At 44.2% G+C, this 11,564-nt stretch overlaps 1 protein-coding gene across 1 annotated transcript; it reads left to right on the top strand.

Moving 5' to 3' along the window:
- Window positions 1-6,524: 6,524 nt before the first annotated feature.
- Window positions 6,525-10,153, top strand: LOC124667615 (putative disease resistance protein RGA3). The gene is made up of 3 exons (XM_047204878.1): window positions 6,525-9,542; window positions 9,689-9,726; window positions 9,815-10,153. Exon 1 carries the CDS (start codon window positions 6,578-6,580, stop codon window positions 9,536-9,538), a length of 2,961 nt encoding a protein of 986 aa, XP_047060834.1. The 5' UTR covers window positions 6,525-6,577; the 3' UTR covers window positions 9,539-9,542; window positions 9,689-9,726; window positions 9,815-10,153.
- Window positions 10,154-11,564: the final 1,411 nt, after the last annotated feature.

Genomic DNA, 11,564 nt, shown 5'->3' with positions numbered 1-11,564 from the left:
GTATGCTTCACAGTTCAATTTACATGTTGCTATGTAGTGCGGCGCAACACTAGAGATTCCGGCGCCAACGTGGAACCTGCACAACACAACCAAAGTACTTTGCCCCAACGAAACAGTGAGGTTGTCAATCTCACCGGCTTGTCTGTAACAAAGAATTAACCGTATTGTGTGGAAGATGATTGTTTGCAGAGAAAATAGTAAAAACAAGTATTGCAGCAGATTTGTATTTCAGTATTAAAGAATGGACCGGGGTCCACAGTTCACTAGAGGTGTCTCTCCCATAAGGTAAAAGCATGTTGGGTGAACAAATTACAGTCGGGCAATTGACAAATAGAGAGGGCATAACAATGCACATACATGACATGATAAGTATAGTGAGATTTAATTGGGCATTACGACAAAGTACATAGACCGCCATCCAATCGCATCTATGCCTAAAAAGTCCACCTTCGGGTTATCATCCGAACCCCCTCCAGTATTAAGTTGCTAAACAACGAGACAATTGCATTAAGTATGGTGCGTAATGTAATCAACAACTACATCCTCGGACATAGCGCCTATGTTTTATCCCTAGTGGCAACAGCACAACACAACCTTAGAACTTTCTCATCACTCGTCCCGGTGTCAATGCAGGCATGAACCCACCGTCGAGCATAAGTACTCCCTCTTGGAGTTAAAAGTAAAAACTTGGCCGGAGCCTCTACTAGAAACGGAGAGCATGCAAGATCATAAACAACACATGTATAATAACTTGATAATTAACATGACATGGTATTCTCTATCCATCGGATCCCGACAAACACAACATATAGAATTACGGATAGATGATCTTGATCATGTTAGGCAGCTCACAAGATCCAACAATGAAGCACAATGAGGAGAAGACAACCATCTAGCTACTGCTATGGACCCATAGTCCAGGGGTGAACTACTCACTCATCACTCCGGAGGCGACCATGGCGGTGTAGAGTCCTCCGGGAGATGAATCCCCTCTCCGGCAGGGTGCCGGAGGAGATCTCCGTAATCCCCCGAGATGGGATCGGCGGCGACGGCGTCTCGGTAAGGTTTTCCGTATCGTGGTTTTTCGCACCGGGGGTTTCGCGACGGAGGCTTTAAGTAGGCGGAAGGGCAAGTCAAGGGCGCCACGAGGGCCCACACTATAGGTCGGCGCGGCCAAGGCACTGGGCCGCGCCGCCCTATAGTCCGGCCACCTCGTGGCCCCACTTCGTGTGTTCTTCGGTCTTCCGGAAGCTCCGTGGAAAAATAGGGCCCCGGGTCTTCGTTTCGTCCAATTCCGAGAATATTTCGTTACTAGGATTTCGAAACCAAAAACAGCGAAACATGGAACCGGCACTTCGGCATCTTGTTAATAGGTTAGTTCCAGAAAATGCACGAATATGACATAAAGTGTGCATAAAACATGTAGGTATCATCAATAATATGGCATAGAACATAAGAAATTATCGATACGTCGGAGACGTATCAATGTACTTTGTCGTAATGCCCAATTAAATCTCACTATACTTATCATGTCATGTATGTGCATTGTTATGCCCTCTCTATTTGTCAATTGCCCGACTGTAATTTGTTCACCCAACATGCTTTTATCTTATGGGAGAGACACCTCTAGTGAACTGTGGACCCCGGTCCATTCTTTAATACTTGAAATACAAATCTGCTCGCAATACTTGTTTTTACTGTTTTCTCTCGCAAACAATCATCTTCCACACAATACGGTTAATCCTTTGTTACAGACAAGCCGGTGAGATTGACAACCTCACCGTTTCGTTGGGGCAAAGTACTTTCGTTGTGTTGTGCGAGTTCCACGTTGGCGCCGGAATCTCCGGTGTTGCGCCGCACTACATCCCGCCGCCATCAACCTTCAACGTGCTTCTTGGCTCCTCCTGGTTCGATAAACCTTGGTTTCTTTCTGAGGGAAAACTTGCTGCTGTGCGCATCATACCTTCCTCTTGGGGTTGCCCAACGAACGTGTGAAATACACGCCATCATGCACCTAATTGTGTTAAGTGTGTGCTTAGAAGAGTTTGTGTGAATATATGTGATGTTAAGAATAGCTAAGTAAGTTGTTGAGTGATTATACCTCGTATTCAAATTTAGACGCTAGCACCGGAGAATACCCGGAGGAAGAAGGATTCTACCAAGAGGAGGAAGAGGAGAACCTTGAGAACTACCAAGGCAAGCTAATATTCTTGCAAAGTGCAAAGCCCCTTTGGGGCAAGGCACCATGATTCTTACCTTTCTTACCACAAGCCTATCCCAAGTTTTCACCTTACAAGTTTTTACTTGTTTATTTAAAGAGTTATTTTTATAGTTAACTTTGGTCTAAGTTAAGAAGATTTACTAGAGTAGCAAAGTTAGTCTCAAGCTAGCCAAGCAAGATAGCACCCCTCATGATTAGTGCTAGTGCTAACTATTAAAACTTGACTACTCTAGATGGGAACATGTGACTTGAATTGAATTTGAAACCTTAGAATGATGAGTCATTCCATTGATTGATTTTTGAAGGTGAATATGACCAAGAGAAGATGGTGATTTTTGATATAAAACTGATATTGGTTTGAATGCGATACCTTTCCAATTTTGAGTACCCCCACAATATCTGATTATGGGTAGGGCTTAACTGGAAATTTATGCATCTTAGTATGGGTTCCCTCTGAACACACATCATAGGGGTTATGCCGAGGTTGCCTCCGTTGTACGGCCAAGCCCTGTGCAGTTCCCAGGTTAACAGTTGGTCTTCACTGGGAGGCCAAGCTCATGGGGAGAGGTGCTCATACTAGGATTTGTAAGTGAAAGGTTATGGTTGATGATCCGCGTACTGTGTTATGATGATTCGGGGTAATCCTGACGGATGAAATCAAATGTTGTGGCACAAGTGTGCAACCTCTGCAGAGTGTAAATCTATTCGAATAGCCGTGTCCACGGATACGGACGGTTGGAAAGGCCATACAGTTTCCGGTGTCAAATTCTTGAAAATGTTGGTGAAATGAATGGTGAATTGGTGACTTGTTTTGAATCACAACAAATGTTGTGGGAATGACACTAATGTTCCCACTTGAGTTAGCTAGCATTTGAATAAGTCTTTCTCCAATACTTGTGAACTAAAATTTGCTTTATGCAAATAAACTAGAGCTTAGCACCCCTTACTAGAATTGTTAGCACTTACATTAGTATTAGTTTGCGAGTACTTAAAGTACTCACGGCTTTGTCCCTGGCTATTCAAATGGCCAGAGTATGAAGATGAGCAGAACTACCAAGGAGATGACCAGCAGGACGCCTACGACAACTAGTAGTCTTCCGACGTCAAGCGTTGGCCTGTGGACTAGAGAGTCCCTTTATCTTTACGTTCCGCTATGAACTTGTGTTTGTTCGTTGATCAATAGATCAACTATTTGTGTAATATGGATCATGTGATTCAAGTTGTAAGACAATATGGTTTGTAATGAATGATGACTATGATATTCAACTATTATGCCTCGCAACAACAATATTCCTGAGATTGCGATGAATGACATAATAGGCATCTGGACTTAAAAATCCGGGTGTTGACAACAACGGCTCCGGAAAGCCAAAAGCATCACTATGGAACAACCTAGCTAATGACCATCTCTCGGCTTCCTCCTAGATATTCGACTTGATTTTCCAGGCTGCTGGCGTAGCTCTGTTAAAGACCACAACGTCCCCGTGGTGCCAGATGCACAAGAAGAATAGGATGATGGCCATCCAAAGGTCATGGCGTAAGTTTGTGGAACTTAACTTGGTCGTCGACCAATCCATCACCTTCGAGTCGACGATGGGAGCGATTCGACGTCTTCACACTACCCTGTCGACTTGAGCGGGACTGCTTCCCGGTAGATCCTTATTTCATGTTCCTGCAAACTTTGTTACCGGGTCTGTTTGTATGTTTTTGGATCCGGGTGTGGCCCTTGTTGTCGTTTGAACTATTCGTATTATGTGATGTGTGTCGGTTGTATGGATGCTCCTATGTGAGGCTTTATTAATTTGAAGTCATGCTTGGGCCTTAAATTTAAATATGATCTAGTTACACTGGGTGTCGAATCTTCGGTTAGGGCGATTTGGAAAACATGAGTTTCTAGGCATTTTCCCTAATGTGGCATCGTTTATATGTTTCGAAACTGTCGATCTAACCGTGCTATTTGAATAGTGCCTAAAATTAAGGGCAAGAGAAGCTTACAAATCTGTATTCCATTTCGTCTCATTGTGTACGTCTGGTTTATTAAACCGAACGTTCGTTTTTCTTGATAAATTATCCACTCAAATTCAGAAAACTGAAATTTTGGATATGCTTCACACTTGAGGTAGCGCTGTCAGTCCTCCCGCACAAATTCAGAAAGCCTGAGCCTGACCTGTGCTCCAAGCGCGGCATGTCCTTGGCCGCGGTGGATCGTCGGCGCCGGCTTCCCCTGACCCACAGAACGCTCTCACAGCTACCCCTCTCCCAACTACCTCGACCCGCCGGACGTGTCGTGGTCCTCGCCATCTCCATCTTCGTCACCGCCTCCGCGCAGCTGACAAAGGGAGGCGCGGGAAATGGTGCACGACAAGGACGGCGGCGCCTTTTCTCGGCGTGGCACCTCTTCGCCGCCGCCAGATCCAAGGACGGCAGCTCCTCCCTGTACCACATCGAGCGAGATCTTTAGAGCGTCGCAGGCACCGGCACTTTGCATCGTTGAGCTGCCGCCGGTGGTTTCTGCTTTAACATCGTAAGCCCCTTCTACTACATTGCTTCCGTCGTCTTGTCCTGACTGCCTGCAGCCTGCCTGATATGATGTATGCTCTTTGATCGAAATTTTGTTTGAGAATAGCTACTGCCTGCCTGCCTGAATGGAACAAATGAGTGGACGCATATGACCTGTTCGACGAAATGTGTCCATGCGCGCTTCCTAATTTCAATCTCTGCTCACTTCTATACTGATTGTACACCTCTTGAGCCTAATTAAAATGTTGCAACAACGTACGAGACAAGCCAAGTTAGCGCATGTTATATACTGATTCTACACCTAACTTGCGCCATGACAGTGCAAGTAGATGAGGACAGCCAGGTGGCCGAAACGTTAGTGGCTGAATTAAAAAACAGACCCAAAGACTTGCCAGTGCAGCAATGACTATCCTAGTATTATCGATAGGTACATAGTATTATTAAAGGAATCAGCTGCAAATATTTTAAGAAATTGATGAGGTGCCCATTTGGCGTTTGACTTTGAATTGGCAGTGCTAACATCTGCTCTCTTCTGAATGAAGCAACTATGCAGGCGGAAGGAGAGGCTTAGCTTGCGACTCAATGAGCATGAGCAACCGTCCAACAGTAGCTAGCTTGATCCAACTCCCCCCTTCTACCATTTCTCACCAGGAGCAGAGCCACCGCTTGTCTACATCAAGGCCGGTTCTTCTTTCTTGCGAGTCGGATTGTGTATACTACATTGTCCTGGGCTCCTAGCTTGCAAGAATCCGAGTAAGGAATCATGTGTGCCCTACTACAATATATGTGCTCTTAATTAAACACTCTGCTGTATCGTTCCTGTAGCTTATCGTCGTATGGAGGAAGCTCTTTGAACATGCAACTCTGAAAACTCAGTCGAAACCCAAGAAAAGGAGCTTCGTTGTTCAAATTTCTTACTGGCAAGTGGATGGATAGAAAAGGAGGAATATGGAATGGGCCAGGTCTGCAACAACAGTGGTCCTTTTTATATATAAGCCTTGATAATTTATAAGGTGGGAAGAAAATGCCAAAAAGGTGTATTTAATTACACCTAAGATGTGTTTCATTAGGTGGCTTTGACCGGGGATGGACAGGTCTTTTAAGCAAAGCTTGATGCGAGCCATATTGGCTGGTCTTCCCACATTACAAGTAAACGAAGCAACCATAAGGTGTGAGCAAGCATCCAGCGAGCTAATTTGTGCAGCCAAGCTAAATCTCCTTCGGCAGCGAGAACAGGCCCACCAGCAAGGTATGACAGCTTCATCTTCCCTGTGTGCCTGAATTCCACATACCTCATGGGGTCCAGGATTGAGATACCTTCTTGTATGGTTCATCCATCATTCATCCAGATTCCTTCTTAGTCGCCACATCGCCGGCTTCGACAATGAAATTCTAGACTATCCCGCCACTGCCTCCTCAGTTACTTCGTTCATCTTTCACTTTCAGTACAGTAGAAAGGCACAACCTTTAGCTTCACTTTGTTCCCTGTGACTGAGCTCTTCCCTCGTTGCTCCCAAGACCCTGACTTTTAAAATTTGTTTGATATAGAAAAATCTCACATATAAGTTTCACCTTTGTAAATTAGAGAAAAAATGTTTGGAATGTGACAAGGCTATCTACTTTAAAAAAGAGCTACAGGGTGTCCCATTGATTTTGCTTGTTAGATGTTATGTCTTCAAGGGTTTCTTGAGCTTGTTGTGATAAAGTAAATTTCCACTGACTTATGCAGAGAAGAGCGTTAAATAGGAGGGCGGAACTCGCACAGCACGACAGGGCTCACAAAACACCAAAGCAGGCATACTTGTATCAAAGTCAGAACCCATAGGATTGGACACTATGGGCACCATTCTGGATGCTCTCACTTCGAAATTTTTGACAAAGCTGGTTCAACTTATTGAAAACGAGGTTGTAATGATGCTAAGCATCAAAAAGGATATCAAGAGGCTGAAGAAAAACCTGGAACACTTCAGCGCTGTTCGTGAGGACGCCGAAGCTCTGGCCATGGAAGATAGACGGATAGAGGCATGGTGGAAGAACATGAGGGACGTTATGTTTGATGTTGATGTCATCATAGATCTTGTTATGGTTCATTCACAGAAGCTTTTGCTGCCACCTAGATCGGTATATTGCAATCAGTCTATGGTCTCTTGTTTTGGAAAGCTTTCATTTGATCCCAAGGTGGCTAGAAGAATTAAGGACATAAATGATAAGCTTGATGAGATTAAAATGAACACAGAGATGTTCAACCTGGGTAGAACAAGTTGTCAACAATTTCAAGTAACATTTGTGGATAGAAATAAGACATCTCCTGTTGATGAACTAGAGGTTGTCGGAAAACAGATCAAACAGTCCGTTGATGACATGGTACAAATTATTGTCAGTAGCTTCCACGAGAATAGGTCAAGCGTTTTGGGGATCCAAGGGATGGGAGGCATCGGTAAGACGACACTAGCTCAGAAGATATATAATGAGCAGGTGATAAGAGAGGAATTCCAAGTTCATATATGGTTATGCATTTCTCAGAGCTATACAGAGACCGGGTTGTTAAAGCAGGCAATACGAATGGCTGGAGAAAAGTGTGATCAATTAGAGACCAAAACCGAGCTTCTGCCACTTTTACTGGACACTATCAAAGGAAAGAGTGTATTTCTTGTGCTGGATGATGTGTGGAAATCTGATGTATGGATTGATCTTCTTCGATCGCCTTTCATGAGAGCCTCGAATTGCCATGTCCTTGTCACCACAAGAAATCATGATGTTTTGGCAGAAATGCATGCAACATATACTCACCAAGTAAACACAATGAATTATGATGATGGCTTAGAGCTGCTTATGAAGAAGTCCTTCCAGCCTTACGAGCAAATAAGTGAATTCAAGAATGTTGGGTATGAAATTGTAAAGAAATGTGATGGTCTTCCTCTCGCTATCAAGGTTGTTGCAGGTGTCCTATCTACCAAAAGAACAACTCTGGAATGGAAGAGCATCCGAGATAGCAAATGGTCCATTCACGGACTCCCAGAGGAACTCGCAGGCTCCCTGTATTTAAGTTACAGCAACTTACCCCCTGAACTTAAACAGTGCTTTCTCTGGTGTGCATTGCTGCCTCCTAATTTTGAAATCCGTCGTGATGCTGTATCTTACTGGTGGGTGGCCGAAGGTTTTGTGAGGAAAGAGCATGAGTTATCAATTCATGAAATAGCTGAAGAGTATTACCTTGAGCTAGTTAGGAGGAATCTTCTTCAGCCAATACCAGTGTTCGTGGACAAGGGTGTGTCAACGATGCACGATCTATTGAGGTCACTTGGACAATTTCTAACAAAGGACCACTCCCTTTTCATAAATGGACAAAGTAATGGTGCCATGTCAAATCTGCGCCGCTTAGGTATAAGTGATGCTGTAGAAGAAATACCCTCTCTAGAAGAGCACAAGTGCTTGAGGAGCCTCCTACTTTTTAACAACAAGAACTTCAAGTCAGTCGACAAGGACATTTTCAGAAAGCTTCAGCATATCCGTGTCTTAGTTCTCAGTCGAACAAGCATCCAAAACATACCGGAGTCACTGGGAAGGTTGGTGCTATTAAGGTTGCTAGATCTGAGCTATACGGAAATTAACAAACTTCCAGATTCCACAGGTAGCCTCATCAGCCTTGAATACCTCTCGTTGCTTGGTTGCCGCCAATTGGATAGCCTACCAGCAGGTCTGATGAGACTGACTAAACTAAGTTTTTTGTGGCTAGAGCATACTGCAATTGATCATGTTCCAAAAGGCATTGCAAAGTTTCAGCAGCTCTACGGCCTAAAAGGAGTTTTCGAGAGTGGGACTGGATTCAAATTAGATGAGTTGCGATACCTTCCCAATATCCAACGTCTGTGGATTGAGAAGCTAGAGAAAGCTGCACCAGGAGGTGATCTTGTACTTAAGGACAGCCATAATCTTAGAGAACTGGGACTGTGCTGCACAGTGGCTAGTACTCAAGAGATAATTCGGTACCAGATTCATGAGGTTGAGAGAATTCAGCAAGTCTATGATATGCTTATTCCATCACCAAGCCTAGAATATATTTTTGTTGTTGCATTCCCTGGTACAGTGTTCCCAGGATGGCTAGGTTCAAAACCAGAGCTTACTATGCCCAATTTGCGTCATATGCACCTGAATGTGTGCATATCATGTTTAGAGCTTCCACCCGCAGGCCAGATGCCACACCTACAAGTTTTTCAGATTGAAGGTGCCGATGCTATAGAGAGCATTGGCACGGAATTCCTGGGTAGAGGAGTCGGAAGTCCAACAGTCTTTTTCCCAGAGCTTGAACTACTTCACATCACTCGCATGTGCAGTTTGCAAAGTTGGTCCCTCGACACTGGGAATCCCTGTGATATTATGGAGGGCAATCTTCCACAGTTTCTGATGCCTAAACTTAAGCGGCTGCTACTTGTTGATTGCCCAAAACTGAGAGCTCTCCCTTCGGTTTTGTTGATTAACCTGACGAGAATCCACATTGAAGATGCTCATGAGCTGAAAGATGTTGTGGACCTTCCTGCAGTTGTGTGGCTCAAGCTGAAGAACAACTCGAGTTTGAGGAGGATCTCCAGCCTAGGGAGGCTGCAGGACCTGCTTGCGCAGGACTGCCCAATGCTGGATCAAGCAAACAACCTGTGGTCGCTGAGACGAGTGTATATGATTGACTGTATGCGTGCCCAAGAATTCAGGAATTGTCTCACGGAAGAAGAACAAGGAATCCTGTTCCATGTTGCCACAGATGGACGTAATATCTTCCCAGATGAAACTCTCTACAATTAAACAGGTGAGAGAAATAGCTCTGTTTTTGTACTGTAATATGTCATTCTTAACTTTTATTAATTATTCAAACACGACATTTTCACGTCCACTTGAAATCTTTTTCCATCATTGCCAACTAACGTGACCCTCAACCTGTTACACTTCTCGCAGGTTTATAGCACCAGCGCTGGGCGCATTATGTCACGATTGTAAGTTGATACAATACTCAAAGATTAGGTTTGTTTTACATGTTCGCTCAAAAATATCAGATTGGCCAACACACACAGCCTTTTGCAGGAGCAGCTGCTTAGGGATTCAGCAAAAGCATTCATCATACCATGAAGCCTCGGAGCACAATGGATGTTTGATCGTATTCAGACAACAAAAGGTCTCTGTTCGTTGAATTCTGGAGTGTGATGTTATTGTTCTTTCCATCGCTTAGAATTCTGGAGTGTGATTGTTATTGTCCTTTCCATCGCTTATTTCCTTCGTGCGTGTTCATGTGGGGTCAGGTTAATATTCACTTGGGCTGCCTACAGAGAATAGATAAGGTAGTCAGCAAAAATGGCATGATAAACTTGAAGCTGATGCTAGCCAGTTGCAATTGCTGCATTTTTTATTCCATCAGCAAGTTGTGTTTGGAAGGATGATCAATTGCTTTTCAATTCATTTATCGTTTAACTGTTTGGATTCGTTTGAATAATAATAATGGTGTGCTTGTGGTTGATTTTCCGATGTTTCGTTCGGATGACATAAATTGGGACCTCGGTGATGATGGTCAATACTCCGTTAAATCCGCTTACAAGGCCCAATTTCTCGGGGCAACCCATTTGGCTGCTAGGGCCTCGGTTTGGAATATATGGGGCCCCCCTACGGTGAAATTCTTCGCATAGCTTGCCATCTAAAATAGGTCTTGAATCACCGACGGTTTGGAGAAAAGAGGGTGGCCGAATTGTGGTGTTTGTCCACTGTGCAAGCATGTTACGGATTTTGGGGACCACCTCTTAGTCAATTGCCTCGTCAGCATTAGGCTCTGGGTCCTTGTTAAGGATTGGCTTGGCCTTCACTTTTTTTTGCGAAAATTCCATAGATCTATTAATAATCACCAACAATAGTACAAAGAGGTCCAAAAGTAATAAAATTACAAGTAGGTCATTGAGTCACCTAGCGACGACTACAGACACTAGCACGAGCCGAAGGTGCGCCGCCGTCCCCGCCCCTCCATCACCGAAGTCAGGCAAAGTTTGCCGTAGTAGAGCTTATTGTAGTAGACAGATGGGAAGTCGTCGTGTTAATTTCCGAAAGAACCAGCGCACTAGAGCTGCAACCATCGTCAATAATGACAACCATAGATCGGAAGAAACTGATCTAAAACCACACTAACGAACACGAAAGACGATGGGATCCCAGAAGATCCGCGGAGGATCTTTTTCTGAATGCAGGACGTAGCTCCCGTCTCACCATTCCGAAGAAGACACTGAAATCAAACTAAACAAAAAAAACTAAAACATTCCCATCGACGAGAGGCCGCGGTCCACCAGGCCTCCAAGACTCCAAGGCCACTGGAGGCGGAGCCGACCGGCAGAGTCGCCAGCGAGATGGACCAACCCCTAGATGGGTTTTAGAGGTATCACGCGCCTCAAGTGTCTCTTCTTACAATTAGATACCCATACATTTTCTTAATAGCTTCGCCTTCACTTCATCTATCTCCAAGCTTGGCCAACACTTTCAATCCATATCAATGGTGGGAAATAATCACAAAGCGCAAAGATTTGGCCTCCATCGCCCTACTCATATCATGAGAAATTTGAAAGGAGAGAAATGCCCGGGTCTTCAAAAAGAAGCACGCTTCTCCTCCGGTCATCCTAGAGAAAATCAAAAGGTAGTTGAGGTTTTGGGTGTTGGCGGATGCTAAGCAAATGAGCAATTCGATGCTGGGAGAGTAGACCTTTTGCAAGTTGTAATCTTTTACTTTCTTGTAACACTTCTATCTTAATCAATTTAATGGGCAAAACTTTTGCCCTCGTTTAAAAAAACAAAATCCAAT

Source organism: Lolium rigidum, chromosome 6, assembly GCF_022539505.1.
Source record: "Lolium rigidum isolate FL_2022 chromosome 6, APGP_CSIRO_Lrig_0.1, whole genome shotgun sequence".
NCBI lineage: Eukaryota > Viridiplantae > Streptophyta > Magnoliopsida > Poales > Poaceae > Lolium > Lolium rigidum.
The sequence above is the reverse complement of the archived record's forward strand: the minus strand, read 5'-3'. Positions and strand labels throughout refer to the sequence as shown.

Coding starts and splice junctions, on each gene's coding strand:
- LOC124667615 (XM_047204878.1), top strand. CDS start 6,578: ATGGGCACCATTCTGGATGCTCTCACTTCGAAATTTTTGACAAAGCTG.